Below are 25,438 nucleotides of genomic sequence, written 5' to 3' on the forward strand. Positions count from 1 at the left end.
TTTTACATAGAAAATATTCTATTACTACCTACTTATCAACCTTTATTTAGACTGATGACTCCTTGATCTGTGATCTATGTACTGTAGAACCGGGAAATAATGAACAACAGAAACAGATGAAATATAAGAACAAGAAAGATTTGCGTGCACACCAGCGAATAAAACACAGGAATGTTTTTGATTTTTAACGCTAAATGTACCAAAATATTTAGATTTATACTTCCAACATTTTCTGACATCGAATGCAGGGGGGAAGGACGAACGTAAAGGCATTGTTATATTTCGTATTATAAACATTAATATCAGGCCATTCCCCTGTGATAAATGCAACAAACGATTTGCAACAACCCATCAACTAAAGGTACGTTATTTTGGCGTTTTAATAACCGATGAAAACTTTCCCCTAATTAGCACAGTTATAACGCTATATAGAAGCATCATTTTAATGTAAAAAGAAAACTGATGTATTACATATGTAGTAAAAATCAGAAGTGTTAGAGCCAAAATTTAAACAAAAGATAAATAAGTAAAGAAGAAAGTAAAAAGTATTGAAAGATAGACGTACGACGTAGCCTAGGTAATATTTATAAATAGCGGCACTAGTAACTAGTAATGATCTATTTTTATTCAGGCCCACAGTCAAATACACTCTGTGGAGAAATCCTTCTCGTGTGATGTTTGTAGTAAACAGTTTGTATCTGCTTCCAACTTGTATACACACAAATTTGTTCATGCTGAACGAAAATTTCAATGTGAGGTTGGTCATTCAATTTATATATATTTTTGAAATGAATAGGTAGGTATTGTCAGCTAAAAGTAGGTATTTTTAATATTTTTTAGTCTTTATCATTTTAACTAAAATGCGCATTTTAGTTAAAATGATGCATTAATGCATCATTATCATGAATAATATTTTTCTTACTTAGGCAGTTAAGTAGGTAATATTCGTTTTATTACTGCATTACTTATGGACTTCATTTTAGATTTGTTCTAGCACGTTCTTGCGAAGGAGTGATCTTAAGAAACATATATTTATACATTCAGGTTAGTAGATATTTTTGCATTGGCGCGTCACGACAAAATCTTGAACCGACTGGTTGGCCCAATGGCCACACTAAGCTAATTTATTTTAGTTGAGAGGATTTGTTTACTTTATGAAAATTGTTTAAAGACCGCGCTTCTTGCATATTATTGTCTTTGATGTTTTTCGTTCTATCTCATTTCCAAACATTAGAACATTATAGTTGTTACATAGATACTACTACCTATACTATGGTTTATCCAGAGAGAGAGAAGGGACAATAGGTTATTTATTATAATAGTCCCCAAAGTTTTAAAATAACGTTTTTTATTTGTTGGTTTAACAACTTTGCGGTTTTTTTATTATATTTTGATTGGTTGGTTTATTAAGTTGATTGTCTTAACGTTTCAATCACTAATTGTATTTTACGTAAGGGGTAATTTTGTGTATCATGATTGGGGGATGTACAGTACATCAATTTATCGGCAATCGTCTTATCCCTGTAGAATTAGATCCCTGGGTTTATCTCATCCTTTATACACTAGAACTATAAGATAATAAAATTAAAAAGAAACCAACTAAACTTGTACATCATCCATATATTCGATAGTCAAAAAATTACTAACACATCATGCTATGGACTAAGACAAGGTTGTATCTATTACCTATACATATCAGTACACAGGGTATTATATAGCCAAGACAACATCATTACTATCAATAAAAATGTTGTTTCTCAACTCTATACAGTAGTTATACATTAGAACATTCAATCTAGAAACATTTAGGAGAGAAGCCATTCAAATGTGAATATTGCTCGTTGGAGACAGCCTTCAAGGGGACTCTCATAGAACACGTTAGAACGCACACAGGTGTATATTACTTCATTACAGTTTACTGTTCTACATAGAACATGTTTTTTTTTCTTCAAATTATTGACAATATTATTGTTTACCTTTCAATTTTTATAAAGAAATATTGTTAAGTTGTAATTGCTAGGTATGCTACTTATGGACGTATCTTATTGTAGGCGAGAAACCATACAACTGTCACATTTGTCCCAAAACATTCCGGGTCAAAACAGGCTTAAACGCTCATCTACGCCGGCATGCTGGAATTAAACCATACAAATGTGATGTCTGCAGCAAACACTTTGACTCAAAGTCGCATTTGGGTACGCACAAACGCATACATACAGGCGAGAAACCATTTTCATGTGAGTTGTGTCATAAAAGTTTTACGCGTAAGGCTAACTTGCGCGAACACATGAATACACATCAAAGATCTTAAAACCATTGAAGATCTATTTAAAAAAAAGGAGGGTGTATTGTTGAGATCTTGTAATCCCGGTATGAAGGACACCAGTTTTCATTTAAAAAGCTAAAGTTTTATATTTTTATACCTAGACACAGTTTTATGATATTTTTTAATACATATTTAGAAAGCTATGAATGCTCCTCATACTAGATATACAAGATACCTGAACTTAATCTCCACTACCTTTATTTTGTACCTGAAAAGTGTTTTTACCTGAAAATAAAACTTTTTATTTAAAATCAAAATTGATTTATGTAGGTACCTAGTTAAAAATTGAGATTATTTTTTACAAAATTTCATGTAGGTATGAATGTAAGTTTCTTTTTTTTATTATCAATTTTTGGTAAAAACTTTAGAACTGTATTCTACCAAATAATACAATTAATTTTTACTGGTTAATATATTTAAATGAAAATAAACGCAGTATCAAAGTGCTTTCTGGTGTTTTGATGTTGATAATTAACATTATTCTTTTCAGATAAATTCACCTTAAAGGGGAAAATAATAAAATCTAAAATGGTGGACGAGGAACTGAAAGAATTGTTGAGCGACTATCGCAGTATGGCAGAATCAGAAAGATCAGGCAAATATATTTTTAGTAGTTTAGCTACTCTATTATTATGAAGTATATTCATAAAAAGGACGCGCACCAACTATTCTATTCCCCAACAAGGAAAAATCAACACATCAGGTACCGAATATTTTCGTTTATTGGCATAAACATCATCAGGGTCTAAAAAAATATTAAATTTTTTTACAAAAAAGTATAAGAAATGTTTATATACACAATAACATAACAATTCATTTAAGCAAAATGGTCAAAATTTAAAGCAACAAGGACAATTATATCAACAAAAAGCGTAATAACAGGACTATGTAAATTTGAAATATGTAATAAAAAATTTCTATAAAGTAAAACAACTTATATGGTTATTTATATACATTTTTTCACATAAGATTTAGCAGTATCTTCATGCATTGTCAAGAAATGAATGAGTTTTTTTGGGGAAAATTAGTTTGATAACAATACAGGCGGTCAAAATGGTCAAAATTTGGGTGGTTGTTGTAAATCATCTGTCTAAAGGGTTAAATAACTATTACAAAAATGTTATATATAATAAAGACAAAAAAACCTTTGAGTACAAGAAAAAAAATTTTAAGGTTGCAACTGGCAATTAATAATTTCTGTTTAATCCAAAGATTACAGTATTTTTTTCTAAAATCCAATATTTTTCACGAACATCTAATAAAGTTTTATCTTTTTTATTTAATTTTTCAAAAGGTGTAAAAATCATATCTGAATGAGAGTGGTTTCTACTTTTAAAATGCTTTGGTACAGGTTTCTCATTTTTTTTATTTATGATATCCCATGAGTGGCTGTTAAAGCGTCTACACACAGGTGTCGTAGTTTGGCCTACATATTGCATATCACATTTTTTACATTGAATTGAATAAATAATATAACTATCACAGCATTTAATTTTAGATTTTATGGGATATTTCTTTTTTGAATGACTAGCAACATGTTCTGTTATGTTCTGACTATGGTTACACAAATCACAACCAATATCTCGTTTACTACATTTAAAGAAACCATTTCTATTTCTCATTTCATACCTATGGATGGGATACAATTTAGCACGGATCAAGTGATCGCCTAAATTACGTGCTCTTTTGTACCCAACCATAGGCATTTTCGGAAAAGATATTTTAAAACTGGGATCCTTATTTATTATTATGAACTTAGAAAGTACGTCTGTACAGGAAGGATAATTAGTTAAGGTATTTTACATTTTTTAGCCATCAAAATATGGAATACTTCACATCCAGTATTGATTTTTTTATGCTATTTTAGGGTAGGTAACTCTAATACAACTTAGTATTTTAGGAATTTTAGTTTTTAAGCTTCGTTTTTTGGATATTGTCATTCTTGTTCTTTTCAGGATTCGCGGCTGAAGTGGTTAAAAATCTTAACTTTGCCAACGTTGTGTTCAACTCTCTGCTTGCCTTCGAGGAATTAAAATGGCTTTTTTTCAACCGAATATTAACCGGTTTTATGTCGTGAGAAACAAAAAAAACCATTAATATGGACCTTAAGTAAGATTTTGGGCTAAGTTTCACATCTAATTTTAAAAATTTTATTTACTCTCCGAAAAGTAAACAATCACAAAAGTGTATTAAACCCCAGTAGTTAGGGAAGGACGGGACTGCATGGGTAATTAAAGCCAATAATCCTTCGCTACTCAGTAATGCTGTCTTACTAGATTTATCATATTTAAAAAAAAATATTTTAGCATTAACTATTTAATACATTATAAGCCATTTTAAATTCAGCAGGACCGAACCAAAAACACAGACATACTTTCCCCTCTCTGTGACTTGCTATATAATATTTATAGGAATTTAATTGTAATTTAGTATTATACCAATAAAGGTTGTGGAAATGGTTTTCTGATAATCTAATTTATGAGGCACATTAGCTCAACAAATCGGACAGACGGACCAACAAAAATAAAAGAAAATATGGAATGACATCGATAATAAAAAATCCTGGACAAATTTGTCGCAAAGAATGATTCAACACAGAATGATTACATTTGAGGCGTAATTTTAGAGATTCTACAATTACAAAAGATAAAAATAAATCAACTTATGTTCATGAAAGGAACGAATAGACATGCTATGCTTTCCAGATTATACCTAAATTTACTTACCTTGTACCTTGTCAATGTCCAATGCTAATAGTTTAAAACTTATTTACAATAAAATTGTGTAGACGCGATGGCGAGGGCAAAATTTTCAGCCTTCAATTTTTACCTCAATTAGCTTTTGTCTATCTTCTTAACTATGGGGACAAACAACAGTTTGGATGTATAGAGACGCTGCTCATTGGTAAGATTTTCATTATAAAGTAATAGTGTTTATTTGTCTATATGCAAATTTTTCTTAACTCCTAAAATATGAGGACAAACAGCAGTTTAGATTTATACCTTACCAATAAGTAAAGATGCTATTTATTGGTAAGGTTTGTCTTACTTAGATAATTTCTGTCTTTTACCTGTATATTGATCTGTCTATTAATCTATCCATCGACTTACCTAGCTAGTAGCCTTCTGCCAGTCCAAATATCTACAATCTAATTACCAAGGAAGTGTTTTTTTTATCTATCAAATTGTTTTTTTTAGCTTCTTATATATCCATCTAGGTATCTTACCATAAATCCAGGGGTGTATATTCTGCACAAGATTTATTTTTTTTTCCCTGCTACAAAATTTTTTATTTTTTTTCCCTCCTAGATTTTTCTTAAAAAGTAGGGGGGGAAATAGAAAAATATTTAAAGAACTCTATATTTTATTTAGTTTATCCCTCCTACCACACATTTTTTTAGTTTTTTTAACCAAGGAGGGAGGCGAAATGGAAAAAATGTTTTCAGTTTTCTTAATTTTTACATTTTTTTCCCCTCCAACCACTTATTTTTTATTCCCCCCCCCCCCCCTGAGCCGGGGATCCCATGCAGAATATACACCCGGGCCCTGCATAAATCTGTCTATCTATTTAGGTATCCACAATATCGAGGCTAAAGACACCACCTCATTCCGTATTCCCAACCTTGCCCAGAACTCCATTTACCACGAGGCCTACCAGATCTCAGAATCATCTAGGTTCATAACAATTTAGATAAATAGCATAAAACCTGTTCTTTACAAATTAAAAATTTCCCCAAAGTCCAGCCTTTCCAAGAATTTGCTTGACATGTTAATTGACTAAAATGCTTTTAATTAAGATATGATATACTAGCGGTTACGTCCCTAGAAGCCTCTAGGATTTCTTGACCTGTGGGGGGGGGGGGGGGGCGGGGGGGAGGTGAGAAAAGAAAAAAATTTAGAAGTGATCACTTTTTTTTCTAGTGGCGATTTCTCTGGGGAGGTCAAAGAGATCCTTCTTGACACTTGTTAGGATGATTTATGAGTAGCTACTGTAATTACAGAGACACTTATTATTGTGAAACAAACTTGGTATTGGATAGGTATCTTAGTTCTACAATTAACGTACGGACGTTGAACAAAGAGCTAAGCTTACAATAATTGTTATTATATAGAATATTTATTCCCGAATCTGCCAATCTAAATACTAATTCTTCCACCATTAATAACAGGAATTTATAGTGTTTATCAAAAATACCCTAAAAACACATCATTGCATTTATATATATATGTAAATTTCCAGACAAGCGTAATTAAATCAGGCAATCTATATCCGAGATGTTTTGTGTCAAACAACAAATTTACAAGCTACTATAGCCAAAGATAATAACTTTTGAATTTTGAGAAAAGATTTATCTATCGCTCATTTTACTTTCCCCTTGGATATCTTGATGTACAAACCAATCTTCCTTCGTATAAAGCCAAAACTACACACATAGTATTTATCAGTATTTTAAACACTATTTTAACCAGCAGCGGCGGAATAACGGACACCTCACGTCTCGGCGGCGGCGGCAATTTCGGCGGCAACAACATGTTAACCGTGCGGAAAGTTCCGCCGCCTCAGGTATGTTAAGCTGTAGCGAGGATAATTTATAATTTGTTTTATCCTTAAAGCTATTTATTTTGATTCTGATGTCTCTGACGAATTAGACCATCCTATATTTGTCACTTTGTTGTTCAATTAGTCTCATTACGAGGAAATTATTAAGATGAAATTCGGTTTTCGTTGGTTGATGCGATTTGCTTTTGGTTCTGCTTAGACTAGGGTAAGGGGGGGGGGAAGTTTCGGTAAGGGGCTATTCTCGGTAATTTCGACCTACCTTCATTAAATGACCTTTTTCTCCATGTTCCTTTCAAATGACAGAAAAAAACATAAAAGCAAATTTGTTCCTTATTAAATTGCCTACAAAAAAGTATAAAATGAATTTTTTGTGAGATGAATATTAAGGGTACTTATTGGGTCTCAAAGTCGGACGAAAAAATTTTTTTTTCCAAAAATTTTTTAGTAGGTGTGTAAAGATCGACCTACACAAAAATTGGTAAGACCTAGAGCTGATCTGAAAAACTTTTTGAACTAGAAATTGCCCGCTTTTTCCAAATCCGTTGAGAGCTTTAAAATCGGGTTAATATTTTTTTCAAAAATGACCAAAGTTGGCGCCGGGGGAAAAATCGGTAATTTCAAAAGAAATTAAAATTCAACTTTTAAGGTCATGTTTTCATGTTTTCTTTTGTCAAATCTATTATTCCATATGGACTTTTCAAGAATTAGGCCTAAAAATGAATAGAACAGATAAAAAACAAAAAAAAAATTAATTTTTTTTTTTAATCAAAATTTTGCGAGGAAAAAATCAAAATTTCTGGTCCTTTGAAAAAAAAATATTTTTGACATAGGAGGAATAGTCCGATCTTTATGAATTTTTTTGTGGTTAATCCCAATCACCTATACTAATTATGATTTATTACGCTTGTTTGGTCGTTTGGCCTTTTTTCATCGATTTTTTTAAGGTTAAAATGTAGTCAAGATTTTTTGCAAAGATGACACTTTTGCTTCAAATTCAATTTTTGAGGTCAATTTTTAATCAATTTTCATGTTTTTTGGGCTAAATCTATAGTTCAATGTGAGCCTTTTTAGGATCAGGCCTAAAAAGTAATAAAATACGTTTTTTTCTTATATTAATTTTAAGTTTTTAAAAAAAAAATTTTCGAAAAAAAAAATCGAAAATTCGCGTCTTTCAAAAAAATTCATTTTTAACATAGAAGGAATAGTCCGATCATTATGAAACTTTTTGTGGATAATCCCTATAACCTATACTAATTATGATTATTTATGTTCGACTGGCCGTTTGGCCGTTTTTCATCGATTTTTTTTAGGTTGAAAAAAATTACCGATATTTCCCCCGGTGGTGGGGAAATATCGGTAACTTTTTTGCGGTCAATTTCGGCCAACTTCTAAAAGTCCTAGGATAATGTCCTTTTAGGACCTGATAGTCCTTTCCGTAAGCTTTCTACTGGTCTTGGTTTCATTTGAAAATATTAATATTTACCCCATTTTTTAAAAAAAAAACCGAAAAAAAACCGAAATTTCCCCCCCCTTACCCTACACATAAAGCATTTGAACTTCAAGTTGGAAAATGGGCTTTTATTTTAGCTAAAAATTCATATATTAGTGTTAGTTTTTTGTTCTCCAACTTGGCCCAATCTTAAGGTCCTCTAATATCCATTTATTTGTTAGGTGCAAGTGTTGAACTGTCAAAATAAGCAAAGTGTCCTGGCCTTTCTTTTCAATGTTTACTGCAGGTTTGTTGCTATTTTATGAGTTTATATCAACTGTCTATCTTATTTCTATTCAACCATCTCTACTGTCAAATAAGCAAGGTACCATGTACTTTCTTTTCATGTTTTATAGTTTTTTTTTTATCATTTTTGTTGGGGTTGAGCAATGAGCATAGATTGAGACACTCCCTACTATCTTTCTAAACCATTTTTATGTTATCCCTTTTTTTTATTTGGTAGCCTCTATATCTACCTATCATATTTTACTTTTTTTCAGTATATCATTCTAACTATTCTACAACCTATCCTAATTCCTACCCCAGAAACAGTCCAGCACCTCTTTTCATGCCCAAATAATCCTACAAATCTTACTCCTATGGACCTCTGGCAAAATCCCACCCATGTAGCTGCCTTCCTCTCCTCCCATCCAAGTTTCACCAGCCTTCCTCCCCTCCAACGCCCCCCTCCAGAGCCCCCACCATAAGCCCACGCCCCCCCCCCCCCCTCACCCCACTGATGACTACCCGGACCGGAAACTGACTATGAGCAGCCAAAACAACAACAACATCCTAATTTATCTTATGAATAATGAATATGTCTAGTGTATTGATCGATATGAGTCGCCATTCTGTGGATTTTACGTGCAAATTGGCGTCGCGGATGGTCACCCGCGGATTCAACATTGGTAGCAAGAAGTCGCACCGCCGCAATGTTTCCTACGGTTCAGATCAGGGTAGGTCTTACGGCAATTTTAGCAGCGAAGCCACTCTACAAGGCAATGTCCCTAATTATGAGACACAACCATAAGATGTGAACTTGTGAAGGGATTCTTTTTTTGGTAGGTGATTCACGTCCTGAAAACAAATGGATAATGCATTAAAAATACAATAAAAGAGAAGATGATGGCTAGCTGGTAATCTATTTAATGGCATTTAAACAAAAATGTAAACATGCAATGCTTACATCCTATCCAGCTTATAGCAACAATGAAATTAATTCGGAAAAAATCACGAAACCTGTACGTGTTTTTCAGCTGTCGTTGGGAGGGGGGACAACACATAGTAAAATTGACGACCTCTCCATTTGCCCTCCAATTATTATTTTAGATTTATTTTGCTTGTTGGTTATACCTCATACCTGCATCCTATCTCTAGCTCATTGTCTGTCTCTATCTTTCTGGTTCTCCCTCCTTTAATTTTCTCCTCATTCTCTCAATTTACCATTCTAAACAGCTTTTAATATTATAAAAATACTGTATGTCAATTTTTATTGCTGTGCTACTTATGGAAAATATTCCCCATGTTCAGGATCCAAGTTGACCCGACTGCTGCCGAACCGGTTGGTTCTCTCGTCTGCAATCCTCCTAGAGCTCTTACACCTCGGCTACTTTGCCCTCATGAACCAGGAATATAGCCGTTATTGTGATATTAAGCATCAATTATCATCTACGCCCTCTAGATTTGGTAATTTCAAAAAAAAAAAATTTTGGTCGCGGTTCAAATACCTGTTCTATACATAAAAATAAGCAATATTATGAATTTTTTTGGTTCTATCTTGATTCTAAGTGGTAGAAGGTAAAATCAAGATTTTTCGAAAATACGCGAAGAATGAATCTTTAAACCTGAACATTAAGGTTATCGGTTACCGGTCTTTAGGCTGTCCTAAGAGCACTCTTGTGTCATTTTAGACTATAAGTTCAAACGGTAACTGCCTTTTATTTGCCTTGCCATTTCTAAAAAGATATAGAACACCTTTCTGGCCCATCTGTGGTCTGAGATCTGAAAAATTTGTCAAACGACAAATCCCTTTGTACTCTAAAGTCATGTATCGAGAACTGAAAAACATCAAAGTTTCAAACTAGTTTTTAAGACAATTACTCTAGAATTGGCCACAGATGAGCTAGAAAAATGTTCTTTAGCATTTTAAAAATGGCATTGGATTCTACTAGGAGGTACCATTTGAACATATATTCTGAAACGCCATGAAAGGTGGCATTAAAGTCGAGAACTGAAAATATTTTAAGATTCTTGGATTTTGGTAATTATTGGGTTAGTATAGAATCAGGTGTCCAAATCACTTCCAAAGGTGTTCTTGTTGTCAGGGTAATATGCTGGGTCAGATATGGTATGACCTCCCTGTAAGAGATAGAGTATGTCAGTTAGTATTTACTAAGACATTTATCCATAAGTATCTGTATTCTTTTTTTAAAGATATTTCAATTTTGAAGCGTTTTACAGCAATTCTTACAAAAAAAACGAAATTGGCAAATTATTGCAAATTTTCATCAAACAAGGATGACAACAACCATAAAAGCGAAGCTCCAAACTGGTAGGACAAACGAACATAAACACTTATTGAGTGTCAGAATTGAATAAGCAGAATACAAATGTATAAGTTGAAAAAAATAGTACATTGTTGCAAAACTGCTTAAATACAGGATACTGTTTAAGGACATACTTAAATTTTTAGAACTTGATTAGAGACATGTTTTACTTATATAATTGTACCTTGTTGTAATAGGAATCAGTATTCCAAAAATCAGATGAAAAGGATATTTACATCATATAAAAATGGATATACGGACATTTTGGTAACATTTACAGAGTTGCTACGCTTCCAAAATCATACTTTACTGTTATATGAATCATTATGTCTAAATTAACTGTCTTGGAAAGATGGACAGTCGGACCGACCCTAATTTTTGCAAGACTTTTGCCCTTCTGGTGTAAGTTGGGTGAGAAATAGACTTTCAGCCCTTTTCTCTTTGTTATGATAATAGCTCTCTATAGACATATTAACAACAAGATTGGTCTACTGTCTTTAGCTCTCCAGGCAGACCTGGTAGTCAAAACTTGGATTTTGAAGGCGAAGGTGAAGGTTACCCGTGTTCAGGGTACGAATTTTAGACTAGGAGTAGGCATCCTTTAATGTTATCTCCTACTCACAATATGACCTTTCTCAAACACCTAAAACACCATTCTAGCCCAACTCTAGCGGGATAAGAGCACCTGTGCCAGCAGGCAGGTTGAAAGATGGACTTTTCGAGCTCCATGGTTTCAATCCTTCAATGGAGCCTTGGTAACACTTTTTTTAGATATCAGCTCACAGAAGGGCCAGAAAGACGCTCTTTAGCTTTTTAGAAATGGCAAGAAGAATGAAAGGCAGTTGCCATTTAAACTTATAGTCTAAAATTACTTAAAGTTGCCTTTAGGGCAGCCCAAAGACGGGTAACCAAGAACCTCAATGTTTTAGATAATTCGCGTATTGGCAAAAAAATGCAAAATCACCTTCTACCACTAAGAATGCTTCTAGAAAGCTAAAATTGCATATATAAGCTTATATTTATGCATAGAACAGGTATTTGTACCGCGACCTTTGATTTTCTTTATTTGGTTACATTATGAAATTACCTACTCTAGATTTACTTAAAGGAAAAGGTCGGGGGGAGAGTGATATACCCCCAACTTTACATTTTTTGTTTAAATAGATAAAAATTAGAATAATCTTGGGGGTGGGGGGATTCGAGGGGCAATTATTCTTGGGTTGTGGAGGTGCCATATCCCGAAATAGTTATAAACCTTTCACTTTGTAAAGGAAAACAAAATTGGTTTAGCGGTTAGAGAGATAATGAAAACGGATAAAGATTCATCTAAAATCACATTTTAAAAGTAACATGGTAGAAAACTATAATTTTTGAAGATCATTTATGATTATTACAATAACCTAACCTAACTTAAACAGGTGCCTAACCCTGGCCTGGCTTTGATAAGAGATATTGAGTTCAGAGCGAAGCATGCTTCAATGGATAGCGTTTTACTTGTTAGCAAGGTATTGAATAATTTTTAGGGATGGCCATCCGTCAAATTTTTGGACCGGATTCGGATTCTTACAAGAATCCGTCCAAAAAAAGGCGGATTCCGGATTATTATTTTTGGCGGATTCGGATTCCGGATTCTAGCAATATTTCTAAAGGTTTTTTTTTAATTAAAAAATTTAAGTGCTACATATGTCCTAAAAATTAATTCACTTCCGAGAATAGAACCAAATTTTAAAAGATATTATATATAATGATGATAATCTTTGCCTTCGAAAAGGCGGAGTTGAAAGAAAAAACTCAAGACGCTAATTTTAGCTTACCAATTAAGAATCCGAATCCGCTATTAAAAAACGGATTTCGGATTCCAAAATTGGCTAAAAATTAGGCGGATCCCGGATTCGGATACGGATTGCCAACCCTAAATTAATTTTAGTTAACATATCTTGTTATTGCTTATTTTGGCAAGTATCTCATCCCAAAAAGAAAAATTGTAGGTAATGTGTATCTGTACATTTTTTATTTATCTTTATTTCTATCTACTTTCTTTCTTATCGTTCTATTTATCCATTAACCTACTGAACTATTCATATAATAAAATCTATTTTTTTGTTTAACTAAAATTCCAACTATACTATTTCGCATATTGTATAAAACGTCCTTTGACAAAAATATCAATCTATTTAGGCCTTGTTAAAGATGGCGCCGAACGGCCCCTACCTCGAAGAGCAGCGCTACATCTCCACGCCAAGTCAGCTGTCCAAGAATCTCATCACCAACGCCAGTTTTCGCGCCAAAAAGTTGGAGGGTGACATTCCGCGCATTCCCGGCGACGGAGAGATGGAGGGGGGCCTAGTGCAAGGCGGCGGTGCAGGTAATTAAATGTTCAGATGTCTGGGGCCAATAAGAGGACGGCACGTCAGGTACGATTGCGTATGTGGCTTGACTACGTCACCTTTTCCTTCTTATATCAGTGGCTAGTGGTGAAATAATGTCTTTGGCAATCTATCTAACTATCCCAGCCATGAAAAGATGATATTGATGACTGGCTAGTGGTCAATTTATGGTTATATCAATCTATCTTTTTATCTATCTATCTCTGAGTATTATATTTTATCGGTATCTATCAGTATATGTGAGTATCTATCTACTATCTATCTATCTAGGTTCTGGAGGAATGATATTAATGACAACGGGTACTGGGGGTCAGCAGATCTTGATGGATCCAAAGATGGGGGTTATTGCAGAAGAGGAGGATGGAATTCAGGTTTAGTTTTATAACTCACTTTGTCCGTCGGCCTGATCGTCGTACTGTCCATCTTTTTATCAATTAGTTACTAATATTAAATAAAAAAAAAGTTAATTTGTTTATTTTTAATTAGGGAGAGGGTGGCAGAAGATTAAAAGAAGCTAAAGATGGAGTTGAGAACATTGCAGATAAGATTAAGGTAAGGAAACAACGTCAAAAGCTTTTGTGTTGTTATGCTTTTTACTGTGTTTTTATGTATATTAGTGAAGAGATTCAACTATATGATGTAAAAAAAAGTGAAATCCCCATTTCTAATCGTAGCTCAATCATCATTACCGATCCTGGCCTTAGTGTGGCAGTTGTCATATTTTAATCTATCCTAATGAATAAAATCTCTTTAGGCATTTTCAGAAACAGAATATTCTTACGTTTGTTTTTCTACTAATCTAAAAAAAACAATTGAATATGTCTTGTTTTATCTATCTATCTATATGATTTATCTTTTCTTTTTATCTCATTAGGCCAACGTAAAGATACCTAATATGTAGCAATGATAAAATTTTATTTTATCAATCTATCTATCTATCTAAGGCACGAATGGACAAGATACCAAATGCTATGAGAAAGAAACTTGACAGAAATTCAGAATCCGAGGAATGATGGCTCAGTCATTTTTTTTATTTGTAGAGCAGCTACTCTACAATTTTGACATGTTCGTCGTCTGTTACTACCCGTAAAATGTCGATTTTGTACCTCAGGGTTGAAATAAAAAAAGCCAGACCCTTGTGGTAGGTTCCTAGGCACTATCATACAAACTATTAAAGACAATCAACCCTGTGATAATCCTTTACTTTAGTCCCTATTTGTCTTTATCATATAGTAAGTCTATGTATAGGGGATTTAATATTCTTGACTGTAAAAGATGAACAGCTAAAACACTATTAAGATTCATACTACCCAAAATTTATATATTTCTTTGCTACAATACTTATAGAATGATGTTGTTATCCTTTATTTAAATGTTTATAAATGACTTGGCCACCGTGAAAATCAGGGCAACCATGAGAGGGAAGGAGGTAAATTTTCACGCAACAGCGACAAGAAGGATAAAAAGAAGGTAATACAATCATTTGGGAGCAACTTACCTCCAATTAGAAGTTAACCACATTAAACTTTTTAAGGCACATTTGTCGGCTCAAAGGTTTTTTTTTACCAAGGGGGGGGGGGGGAGTTTTGACACATTTGCGTAAAACTGGTGTATAGGCTTTATCTTTGGACTGAGAGGATATGTTATTAAAGATAAAATCATTCTTATATGATGAATTTCCCCCAGATTTAAGATTTTTTGGATAGGCCTCTAGGTGGTCTCTGAACAGGTAAAAATAAAAAAAATTGTTTTTTTAAAGAGTTAGAGGTCAGCTTATGAAACAAAATATGCATGTTTTTTATTTCTTCAAATATGTGAATAACATTCAAAAAGATGCATTTTTTTGTTTTATGAGTTGACCTCTAACTCTTCAAAAAAAATTTTTTTTATTTTTACCTGTACAGAGGCCACCTGGAGCTCCTGAACCTGGAGGCCTATCAAAAAAAAATCTTAAATCTGGGAAAATTCATCATATCAGAATGATTTTATCTTTTATAACCTATCCTCTCAGTCCAAAGATAAAGCCTATACACCAGGTTTACGCAAATGTGTCAAAACTCCCCCCCCCCCCTTATTATTTATAAAATATCTTTCTCTCAAACCATGTAATTATCTATTTTTCTTTTTGTCCATCCAATTCCACATACCACTTTTAATTATCTATCTAGATTCCATATCAATTTACCTATATCTACCTATCTAAGGGGGGGGTTTTTAATGCAACCATCTCGTAATCAGTGAGCAAATGGCACTTAGAATTCGAATTTCGATCTGAACTTTTGCATGAGTAATCCTTGGTAGGTCTATTTTCCCTAAATCGAACAAAAAGTTGGAAAAATAACAGCTGCCGGCTCAGCCGTTTAGCCGTTTTTTGCCTATTTTCAGGGTAAATCCATCATCAATTACGTAGGAATCAACTTTTTAAAACATATTTTTGGTTTAATTCATGTTAAATGATAGTAATAACCATTTTTAAAACTTCTAGTACCAACAGCTACCGTCTAGAACCGTTTGAAAGCGTTTTGGAGTGGAAAAGAATATTATGTGGGGATAGGTTTCGTGACTAATTTGCAATTTAGATATCCAAAAAATGACAAAACGGCTAAGCTGCCAGCCGTTAGCCGTTACTTTTCCAACTTTTTGTTCGATTTAGGGATAATAGACCTACCAAGGATTACTCATGTAAAATTTCAGATGGAAATTCGAATTCTAAGTGCCATTTGCTCACTGATTACGAGATGGTTGCATTAAAAACCCCCCCCTTAAATCTATCAATCTAATTATAATTTATCTCTTATCAGGATAAAAAGGAAGGGAAGCACAGCAGCAGCCACCTGACTGTCAACGACAATGACCAGGGAATGCTGTTGGCGCCGCCCTCAGTTGCCGACGAAATGAAACTTGGCGGCCTGAACTTGGGTGGTGGTGGGGCTGCTGAATCAGAAACTATTACTATTCACAGCCCTGAAAGTGGAACTACATCAATATTTTAATTATTAGGAATATTTTTATTTACATTTGTTATTGTACTTTTAGTTTTAGAATTTGAAACACATGTTATTTTAGAATATCTAGGTATTTTTTAATTGAGTAAGAAATTCTAAGGGAGGAGTTGTTTATTAAAAGTTTACATATTTTAGGGATCTTGGACAAAGTAGCCTCGGACAAAGTAGCCTCCGGACAAAGTAGCCTTCGGACAAAGTATCCTTCTAAGGAAAGTAGCCTCCACTGTTAATAAAGGTCATGGCCGCAGCGCTCGGCCCCCTTACCTATATTCTAACCTAAAAATTGTAAAACTTTTTTAAAAATCCACGAAATTCTAAACCATCTATGTATTAACAATTGAAGATATTTTACAGGTTACAGGCTAGGGGGCCGCAGGCCAGGGGGCCGGGCGCTGCGGCCATGACCTTTATTAACAGTGGAAACTACTTTCCTTAGGAGGCTACTTTTCTTAAGTAAATGTCCCGAGGCTACTTTGTCCGGGTACTACTTAGTCCGGAGGCTTCTTTGTTCGAAGCTACTTTGTCCAAGATCCTAATTTAGGACACTTGGAATCAAGATAGAATAAGTAATAGAAGTTATTTTGAAAATGCTTTTATTAAGGAATGCCAAAGATTAAAGGATTGATTTCAATCTTGATACTAAGTATTATTAAACAAGAAAAGTCATATTGGTGAATTTTATGAAATATGTCCTCCCTCTTTTTTTTTTAATATATAAAAAGAAGATTTTGACAAATGAAAAGACAGCTGAATGGAGGAAGAACTTGTGGTGCGATCTCATTATCCAAATATCTAGTACATTTTAAAGGTAAATGTATAGAAACAGTGATTAGAAAGTCCAAATGATAGATTTTTAAATGTAATAGTTGAGAAAATGAGAAAACGCTCCATAAATCTTTTTCCCTTTTTAAAGAAAAGTTTTAGTAAACTTACAAAGTCTTTACCTCAAAATATAAAATATATTTATTGAAAAACAAAAACATTTAAGAAGTAGAAAATTTATATTGTATGTTTAAAAAAATGAGAGTTGATATAATGTACCTAATATAATAAGCATGACAACATCTATAAAAGTGAGGTTAAAAAAAGAACAGATGTCCTATAATAACCAAATATTTAGGATCTTAGACAAAGTAGCCTCAGACACAGTAGCCTCTGGACAAAGTAGCCTCCACTGTTAATAAAGGTCATGGCCGCAGCGCTCGGCTCTGGCCTGCCTAGCCGCGGGCGCTCAGCCCCCTTGCCTATAACCTAACCCAACCTAAAAGTTGCAAAAACAATGTTATAAATTGTAAAAACAATATTAAAACTTGTAAAAACAATATTAAAACTTGTAATAATCTACCAACCACATGTATTAACAGTTGAATATATTTTTCTTAAATAAATGTCCTGAGGATAACATAGGTTAGGTTAGGTTATAGGCTAGAGGGCCGAGCGCTGCGGCCATGACCTTTATTAACAGTGGAGACTACTTTCCTTAGGAGGCTACTTTTCTTAAGTAAATGTCCCGAGGCTACTATGTCCGGGTGCTACTTTGTCCGGAGGCTACTTTGTTCGAGGCTATTTTGTCCGAGGCTACTTTGTCCAAGATCCAATATTTGAGTTTAATCTGTTACATAATTACTTCGAATTGACTACACGCAAATTAAAACACATTCAAAGGTTTAATTTTATACCTCCTTTTTGTCATTGTAACCACCAGATTATGGACTGGACTTCCTGGTATTGATTATTGAGTGACTACGCTTTCAAATAAAAACAAATAGTTACAGATATCCTCACTTAAATTTGTAATTAAATTTCTAGGACGGGTGGAAACACCTATTTGTAGATAAGCTTCGCTTTTGAAAAGATGATAGTTTATGTTATTAACCGTATACAAAGCTCAGCTACTCTATAACTAGGTTATACTTAACGTCCGTTTTTTATTAATCGTTACAAATAATGAATTTAACCTTCCTCTTTAAAAGAATTTTAATTACTTGAAACTTTTCTTCATCACATTGCTTACTTTTTATAAGATAATATTGTTAGCTTATTATTATATTGCTGTGCTAATTATTGACATAAATATCCCTATAAAGCTTTAATTCTAGTCTTTGCTGAAAAAATTTTGTCCTAAAATGCATTTTATGTAAAAAATATTAGCTTTTATAATTATTTTATGTGATTTTTATTTTTTTGATTATTTTATGTTTATTGGAGAGGTCCTTGGAACAGGGTCTTATTCGAGTACAGAAAATGAACCTTAACATTCTTAGGGTGGATGCTAAAGGGTTCGGATTAAGGAATCAGGATGATTTATTTATCTTCCCTCAAATGATGAGAAACAAAATTGTGAGTATTAAAATTATTGGAGAAAAAGTTGGAGAAAGGGGGAGGTCATTTTCTAGTAAATTCCGTAAAGGTGTGTGTGTTATAAGGCCTAAAAATAGTAGTAGAACGATAAGGTGCTCCCTATTGTTCTATTCAATAGGGAATACAAATATATAGAGCACCTTATCGTTCTACTACTATTTTTAGGCCTTATAACACACACACCTTTACGGAATTTACTAGAAAATGACCTCCCCCTTATATATTTATGGTCCATTTCCTAAACCTCTGCGCATAATAACAATTGCTTTGATATTGAGACTTCAAATTTCAGTACGATTGCTTTTAATTTTCTCTTATGGTTTCATTTCTTTCTATATTCGAACACGATCCAATTCAGAAGTCCAAATAATGTTTATATAGAGCTTTTATTTTTATGTAATGATTGTTAATAATATGAATAACGTACCTATTTATTAAACGGTATAGTATAAAAGATATAAATGTGTGTACTAATGTATGAATTACCTATTGTAGCTGATTTGTTTAGGCTTTAGAAAGGAAAGAATGAAGATGAAATTATGGGCTTAAAAAAGCTTGATTTGGAGGTTAGCGCCCAATAACCTTAATGGTAACACCCCTCCCCCCCCCCCCCCCCAACACACACATTACCTTGCAGCTGCCAAAATCAAACCTACTAAGGTATCCCTCCTTTAGATTGGTTAACTTCTTTTCTTTTATTTCCTAAACAAACGTGTAATGCAATTAAGCTTTCATCTTTGATGCAAAAAAGATTATTTAGAATATTTTTTTCTCAATTTCAATTTGCTTTTTTTGCAGTTTCAAATGTTTCCTGTTTAATGGAAAGTATCATTTTTTATTTTACATTCCAAATTCCAAATGATTAAACAATCAGAAGTGAAGGCAAAAATGTACAGGCAATTGAGTAGTCATTCCACTATTAAATGAATTGGGCATTAGTTAATGTTATTAAGAGAGAGGTCATTTTCTAGTAAATCCCGTAAAGGTGTGTGTTATAAGGCCTAAAAATAGTAGTAGAACGATAAGGTGCTCTATATATTTGTATTCCCTATTGAATAGAACAATAGGGAAATTTTTTTTTTTTTTTTGATAACCATACCTGGAATATCTTTAAAAAATACGAAATTTCTATCAAACGCTTTGTTTGGCTCAAACTGACAAAAATTTTAAAAAAATATAATTATAATAATAATGCTTTCTATAGGTACAAGGTAAAGGTTAAGAACAATCTATACCATTAAACAAAGGAAGAAGTCATTCTTTACAGGTGGATTTATTATAATTATATTTTTTTTTATTTGTGTCAGTTTGAGCCAAACAAAGCGTTTGATAGAAATTTCTTAATATTCCAGGTACGGTTATCAAAAAAAAAAAAAAATTTTCTTCCCTATTGTTCTATTCAATAGGAAATACAAATATATAGAGCACCTTATCGTTCTACTACTATTTTTAGGCCTTATAACACACACCTTTACGGGATTTACTAGAAAATGACCTCTCTCTTTATGAATTGTTATCTAGTTACAATTTTAGTAATACTTTCCCTTTCTGTTTTAAAAACAGCTAAAATCTGCATTTCTTATTATTTTACCTATAAATCAGTTTTACTGGAAACTTTTTTTTTGCTAGCTTAAAGATATGAATAAAACATATCTTAGCATCATTTACTTATAAAGTTTATCTTGCTTTGATGTTCATATTCTCCTGCCCTCTTAAAATGAATACAGAGGTGAATTCTTAAAAAACTTTTGCCTCACTAAAATCAGTGATGCAACTAAAAATTTAGAGGTGATAATTTTGCTTCACTAAAATTTTAGTAGGGCAAAAGTTTTTTTAAGAATTCACCTCAGGATGCATAAAGATTGGAATTATTTATATTTACATCGGAATTATGATGCAATTACAAAAGTTTTATTCCTAGTATATTGGAGAGTCAGTTGTCAACGGTTACGGAAATGAAACTTTAGAGTATTTAATCCATTGCTAAAGATTTATCCTGTGATTTTATTTACGTTATCGTGGACAAATTGAAAAATCTACTATTTTTTGTTCTAACTAAACAATTTTTTTAAACAAAGAAGGTTTTAAACAACCTTACAACCTTGATAACAAAGAAATTAGATCCACAAAATTAAGTCCTATTTCTACCTACTTGTATTTTTAAGTGTGTAAGACCATATCATTTATGTTTCCCCACAAGATTGCCTTTTTTAGTTTTAATCAAATAATATCAAAAGGTTATATTTTAAAGGTGAAATTTAATAAATAGCAGGTAAATGTCTATTTTGAATTAAGAAAACTACTTATGAATGAAGAAACAGATAGATTCTATTATAAAGATTGTTAAACTTGAAACTGTTGTTCAGAGAAACTAAAATGACAAATGAGGTGATGGACACAAGCGCTGACAAACAGGGGTATGGAGGGTGTGAGGGACCCGATGCTATGTAAGTATCTATCTTTATGTAATTATGTTTGCTTTGCCTATCTTTCTATCTAATAAGATAATGAGGGTTAAGGAGAGTATGAAGGACCCAAAACCATGGAAGTATATGTCAAAATGTCTGTCTGTTTTCAAGACAAATATGATTTTGAAGGGTGTTATTGTTCCGTTAATATTTTTCTGCTTATCATTCTCTCTGTCAGATTAATAATATCAAAATTCATTGAACTCCATTCAATATTATTATGAAAACTAATCTTTAGAATTTTGGTACCTACACTTTTTAAAATTTTGCATACCTTAGCCTTTTTTATCTTCTATTTTTTTATCGTTTTAGTATTCTAAATTATTTTCAGTGGCTTCTATAAGTTTGGTAAATACATTGAGATGTAGGATTTCTACAAGGGGGGGGGGTTTTAATGCAACCATCTCGTAATCAGTGAGCAAATGGCACTTAGAATTCGAATTTCGATCTGAACTTTTGCATGAGTAATCCTTGGTAGGTTTATTTTCAATAAATCGAACAAAAAGTTGGAAAAGTAACGGCTGGCGGCTAAGCCGTTTAGTCGTTTTTTACCTATTTTCAGGGTAAATTCATCATCAATAACGTAGGAATCAACTTTTTAAAACATATTTTTGGTTTAATTCATGTTAAATGATAGCAATAACCATTTATAAAACTTCTAGTACCAACAGCTACCGTCTAAAACCGTTTATTAGCGTTTTGGAGTAAAAAAGAGTATTATTTGGAGATAGGTTTCATGACTAATTTGCAATATAGATTAAGAGATATAAGTTTTCCGGAATTTTAATGTAGGGAGTAGATTTGAAATCTGCATCAAATTTTAAGGATTTTTTATAAAATTCATTTTTTGTATAATTCTTTATCTAAAAGCAGAAATACAAATTAAGTTAATTAATTTTGGCATCCGTGATTGGTGGATTTAAAAAATCTGCGCTTTGATTGGATGTCGTACATCATTCAACCAATTAGAGCGCAGGTAGTTTAAAATCCAACTATCCTATTGGTCAAAATTAATTAACTTAAAATAAATTTCCGCTTTTAGATAAAGAATTATACAAAAAACGAATTTTACAAAAAATCCTTAAAATTTGATGCAGATTTCAAATCTACTCCCTACATTAAAATTCCGGCAAACTTATATCTCTTAATATAGATATCCAAAAAATGGCAAAACGGCTAAGCCGCCAGCCGTTAGCCGTTACTTTTCCAACTTTTTGTTCGATTTAGGGAAAATAGACCTACCAAGAATTACTCATGCAAAATTTCAGATGGAAATTCGAATTCTATGTGCCATTTGCTCACTGATTTCGAGATGGTTGCATAATGCATTAACCCCTCCCCCCCCCCCTTATGTCAGTTTCTTTAAAAAATCTAGCAAGTATTAGCTGTTTTTTCATCAGATTGTATAAAAATTGTTGTTGAAACTAATGTTGTTGTGTAGGTATGTTAAGCTGATAAGTTCTGATGGACATGAGTTTATTGTTAAAAGAGATCATGCCTTAACTTCTGGAACTATTAAGGCAATGTTGTCAGGTATTACATCTATATATCTATCTGTATTCATCTATTTGATTGACAGGAGTTTATTGCGAAGAGGGTTCATGTCTTTACTTATGGAACTACTAGCGGCTACGCTCCCTAGAGGCCTCTAGGGGCACTTGAGGAGGGGGGAGTCGAATTTGATACCCAATATCTTATTTTATTTTTTTACTTAAAAGAAAAAGTAAAAAAAAATGTTTTATGGGTTGGAATTTATTTTTTAATTTTAGTTAAAAAATAAAAGATAAAAAAAATTTTGGGGGGGTGTTGGGGGTGTTCCACCCCCCAAGAAAATAGTTACCCTGTTAAGGAGAACCCGATCGGTTCAGCGGTTAGCGAGATCCTTCGGTACAGACAAACAGACAGATACACAAACATCCTGTTACTTTAGTATGGCTCTATTAAGGAAATGTTGTAAGGTATCAAATCTATCTATCTATCTGGATCCATATTATATATCTGATGGACATGAGTTTATTGTGATAAGAGATCGTGCCTGAACGTATGTTACTATGAAGGCAATGTTGTAAAGTTGTAAATATAAATATTGTCTTACTCATGGTTGGGTTAGGAAATCCTAGCCTATAGGTTGCATCTTAACCCTGTAAATATAAACTCTATATTAAACAAAACATTCACATGGAACTACCTCAATGTAATGTTTAGGCCCCGGCCAATTTGCTGAGAATGACACGAATGAGGTGAACTTCAGGGAGATTCCCTCCCATGTCCTTCAGAAAGTCTGCATGTACTTCACTTACAAGGTAAATATTAGATACATAAGGTCTTGTTTTTTTTTATTTCTGAACTTTGATAGCCTAAGCAATAAAGAATGTTTGTAACTTGTAACTGGATAAACTACAGGACAGGTTAACTGAAAAGTTTTTTATGTCTGATTTTTTTAAAGGGCTTTTTTATATTATTTGTATTTAAAAATTATTTGTATTGTAAAAAGAACCTTTAAAACATTGTTCTCTAAAAGGTTTTAGTGTGTTTATCACTTTTTAAAAAGTTAGGCATATCAGGCCAGCATTATAGTATACAAGGACAAAGTATTTTTTCTAACATAAATTCAAGTACATTATGATGCATAAAATCTTAATAAATCTTAAACACTTGCAATGTTTTATGTCTTCAATGCTAAATAACAAAACCAAAGGAATTTTTTTCTTCAGGTGAGGTACACCAACAGCTCCACTGAGATCCCTGAGTTTCACATTCCTCCAGAGATTGCCTTGGAGCTCCTCATGGCTGCTAACTTTCTCGACTGCTAGCTCACCATCCTCTGACTGCTAAATTTCTTGACTGATAACTTAGTCATGTTAAAACCATCAAAAAGCTGCTACTCTTATTTTCTCAGCTGCTATGAATAATCATCACAACTGCCATAAAAATATAGTAGCAAATTGTCATCTGTAATAAAAATTCCACCATTAAAAACGCTGATAAAAACCATCTGTTAACCATTGCAGCTATCATTATCTTTTTGGACTGCAAACCTAAATCAAATTGTTTTTATTTTATCCAATATCCAATGAAATGACAATGATTTAACTGTGTTAACAATCACAATTACTTTAAATTACTAATATCCCTAAATTATTATTACAAGATATCTCAAAAAAAGCTCAGTGTCGCAGTTTCAAAATAGCATAAAAGAGCTTTTAAACTAAAAAATATCACCCAATCAAGTTGTCTTAATTATTACCAATGAATGAGAAAAAAAATCCTGTATTAAATTATTAATTAAAACTGCTGTCTTTGTCCCCTGTCAAAATATAAAAAGCAGACTTCTTAATAACAAAATGTAGTAAATATCAAAACTAATTTTAACTGGCAAGAAATGATCTGTATTTAGGTTATTCCTATGTATTTTATTTATTTGGAAAGCACTTTCACTGTACTATAATATTACCGCCAGGTTCTAAGTTGTGTCATTTTTTAGGCAGAATTGGAACCTATATAAAAGATGATTTTAGATTTTTTGTAATACTTTAATATTGTGTAGGTAGGTAAATATTTAGAGTTACTCATACATTAACACAAATTTGAACCTGCTGGTCTATTTAGTTTCCAAGATCTTACTAGTGCTTAAAGAATGAACTAATCTTACCAATAACAATACTTCCTGACTGACAAATTAACTATTGGACTGCAAAATAATTTGGGCATTCCTAACTTTACAATCTAAAGCTCACTTAAATTCACATTTTTATAAAATTACCAAAAATAAAACTTTTTACATTAGAAGTTTAAGTAAACCCATTACATCATGCATAATTTTTCATATTTTTGTTTTATTCACAAGCTCAGAACTTTTGTTCAGACATCGTTTTTTTCAATAGAAATAAATATTTTTAACCCAAACAATCACAAAATTAAGAAAGAAATATCATAGGTATTATTTCTATCTTGCATGTATTATCAAATGTTCTTTTTATGTAAAAAATATGTTTAGTACCTATCAGTGGCAACAAATTAGTCAAATAAAATAAAATTGAGAAGGAAACTAAAATTGCAATTATTTTGTTTTTAAAATTTTTCCAATGGTTTGGATTCAGGTAGGTGCCTAGGTATTTATTTTGATAGAAAATCTATTGATTTTATTTTAAAAATATTACGTACTAAATGTAAACAATTAAAAGCAATATAGGTTTAAATTTAAGTCAATTTTGTAAAAGTAACATTTTATATAAAAAATTTTTATTTCATTTATAAAATTAAATTAATCATTTTCTAATAATTCTTTCAGAACCA

The 25,438-nt window shown here is 32.5% G+C and overlaps 2 protein-coding genes across 7 annotated transcripts; both read left to right on the forward strand.

Annotated features, from left to right (window-relative positions):
- The first annotated feature begins 214 nt into the window (after positions 1-214).
- Positions 215-21,045, forward strand: Hyccin (PI4KA lipid kinase complex subunit hyccin). 6 transcript variants are annotated; one of them, XM_080169795.1, is made up of 26 exons: positions 215-361; positions 632-757; positions 984-1,044; positions 1,810-1,893; positions 2,052-2,921; positions 4,282-4,350; positions 4,671-4,734; positions 5,112-5,230; positions 5,898-6,000; positions 6,438-6,491; positions 6,793-6,889; positions 8,558-8,622; positions 9,201-9,331; positions 9,906-10,000; positions 12,337-12,426; positions 13,100-13,286; positions 13,579-13,679; positions 13,795-13,860; positions 14,253-14,313; positions 14,714-14,778; positions 16,110-16,398; positions 16,958-18,548; positions 19,033-19,115; positions 19,312-19,633; positions 20,196-20,403; positions 20,525-21,045. In XM_080169795.1, exons 5-21 carry the CDS (start codon positions 2,855-2,857, stop codon positions 16,299-16,301), a joined length of 1,626 nt encoding a protein of 541 aa, XP_080025921.1. In that variant the 5' UTR covers positions 215-361; positions 632-757; positions 984-1,044; positions 1,810-1,893; positions 2,052-2,854; the 3' UTR covers positions 16,302-16,398; positions 16,958-18,548; positions 19,033-19,115; positions 19,312-19,633; positions 20,196-20,403; positions 20,525-21,045. The 6 variants fall into 6 exon arrangements, with proteins under 6 accessions (XP_080025921.1, XP_080025919.1, XP_080025923.1 ...); XM_080169793.1 differs by having other exon boundaries at positions 16,110-16,383; positions 16,926-18,548; positions 19,033-19,633; XM_080169797.1 differs by having other exon boundaries at positions 16,110-16,383; positions 18,351-18,548; positions 19,033-19,633.
- On the forward strand, positions 21,032-25,435 carry EloC (transcription elongation factor elongin C). Its single transcript, XM_080169802.1, has 4 exons — positions 21,032-21,121; positions 22,584-22,675; positions 23,348-23,445; positions 23,857-25,435. The coding sequence occupies exons 1-4, from the start codon at positions 21,051-21,053 to the stop codon at positions 23,953-23,955; spliced, it is 360 nt and encodes a 119-aa protein (XP_080025928.1). The 5' UTR covers positions 21,032-21,050; the 3' UTR covers positions 23,956-25,435.
- Positions 25,436-25,438: the final 3 nt, after the last annotated feature.

Source organism: Acartia tonsa, chromosome 8 (genome assembly GCF_053477335.1).
Source record: "Acartia tonsa isolate MP-2025a chromosome 8, ASM5347733v1, whole genome shotgun sequence".
Classification (NCBI taxonomy): domain Eukaryota; kingdom Metazoa; phylum Arthropoda; class Copepoda; order Calanoida; family Acartiidae; genus Acartia; species Acartia tonsa.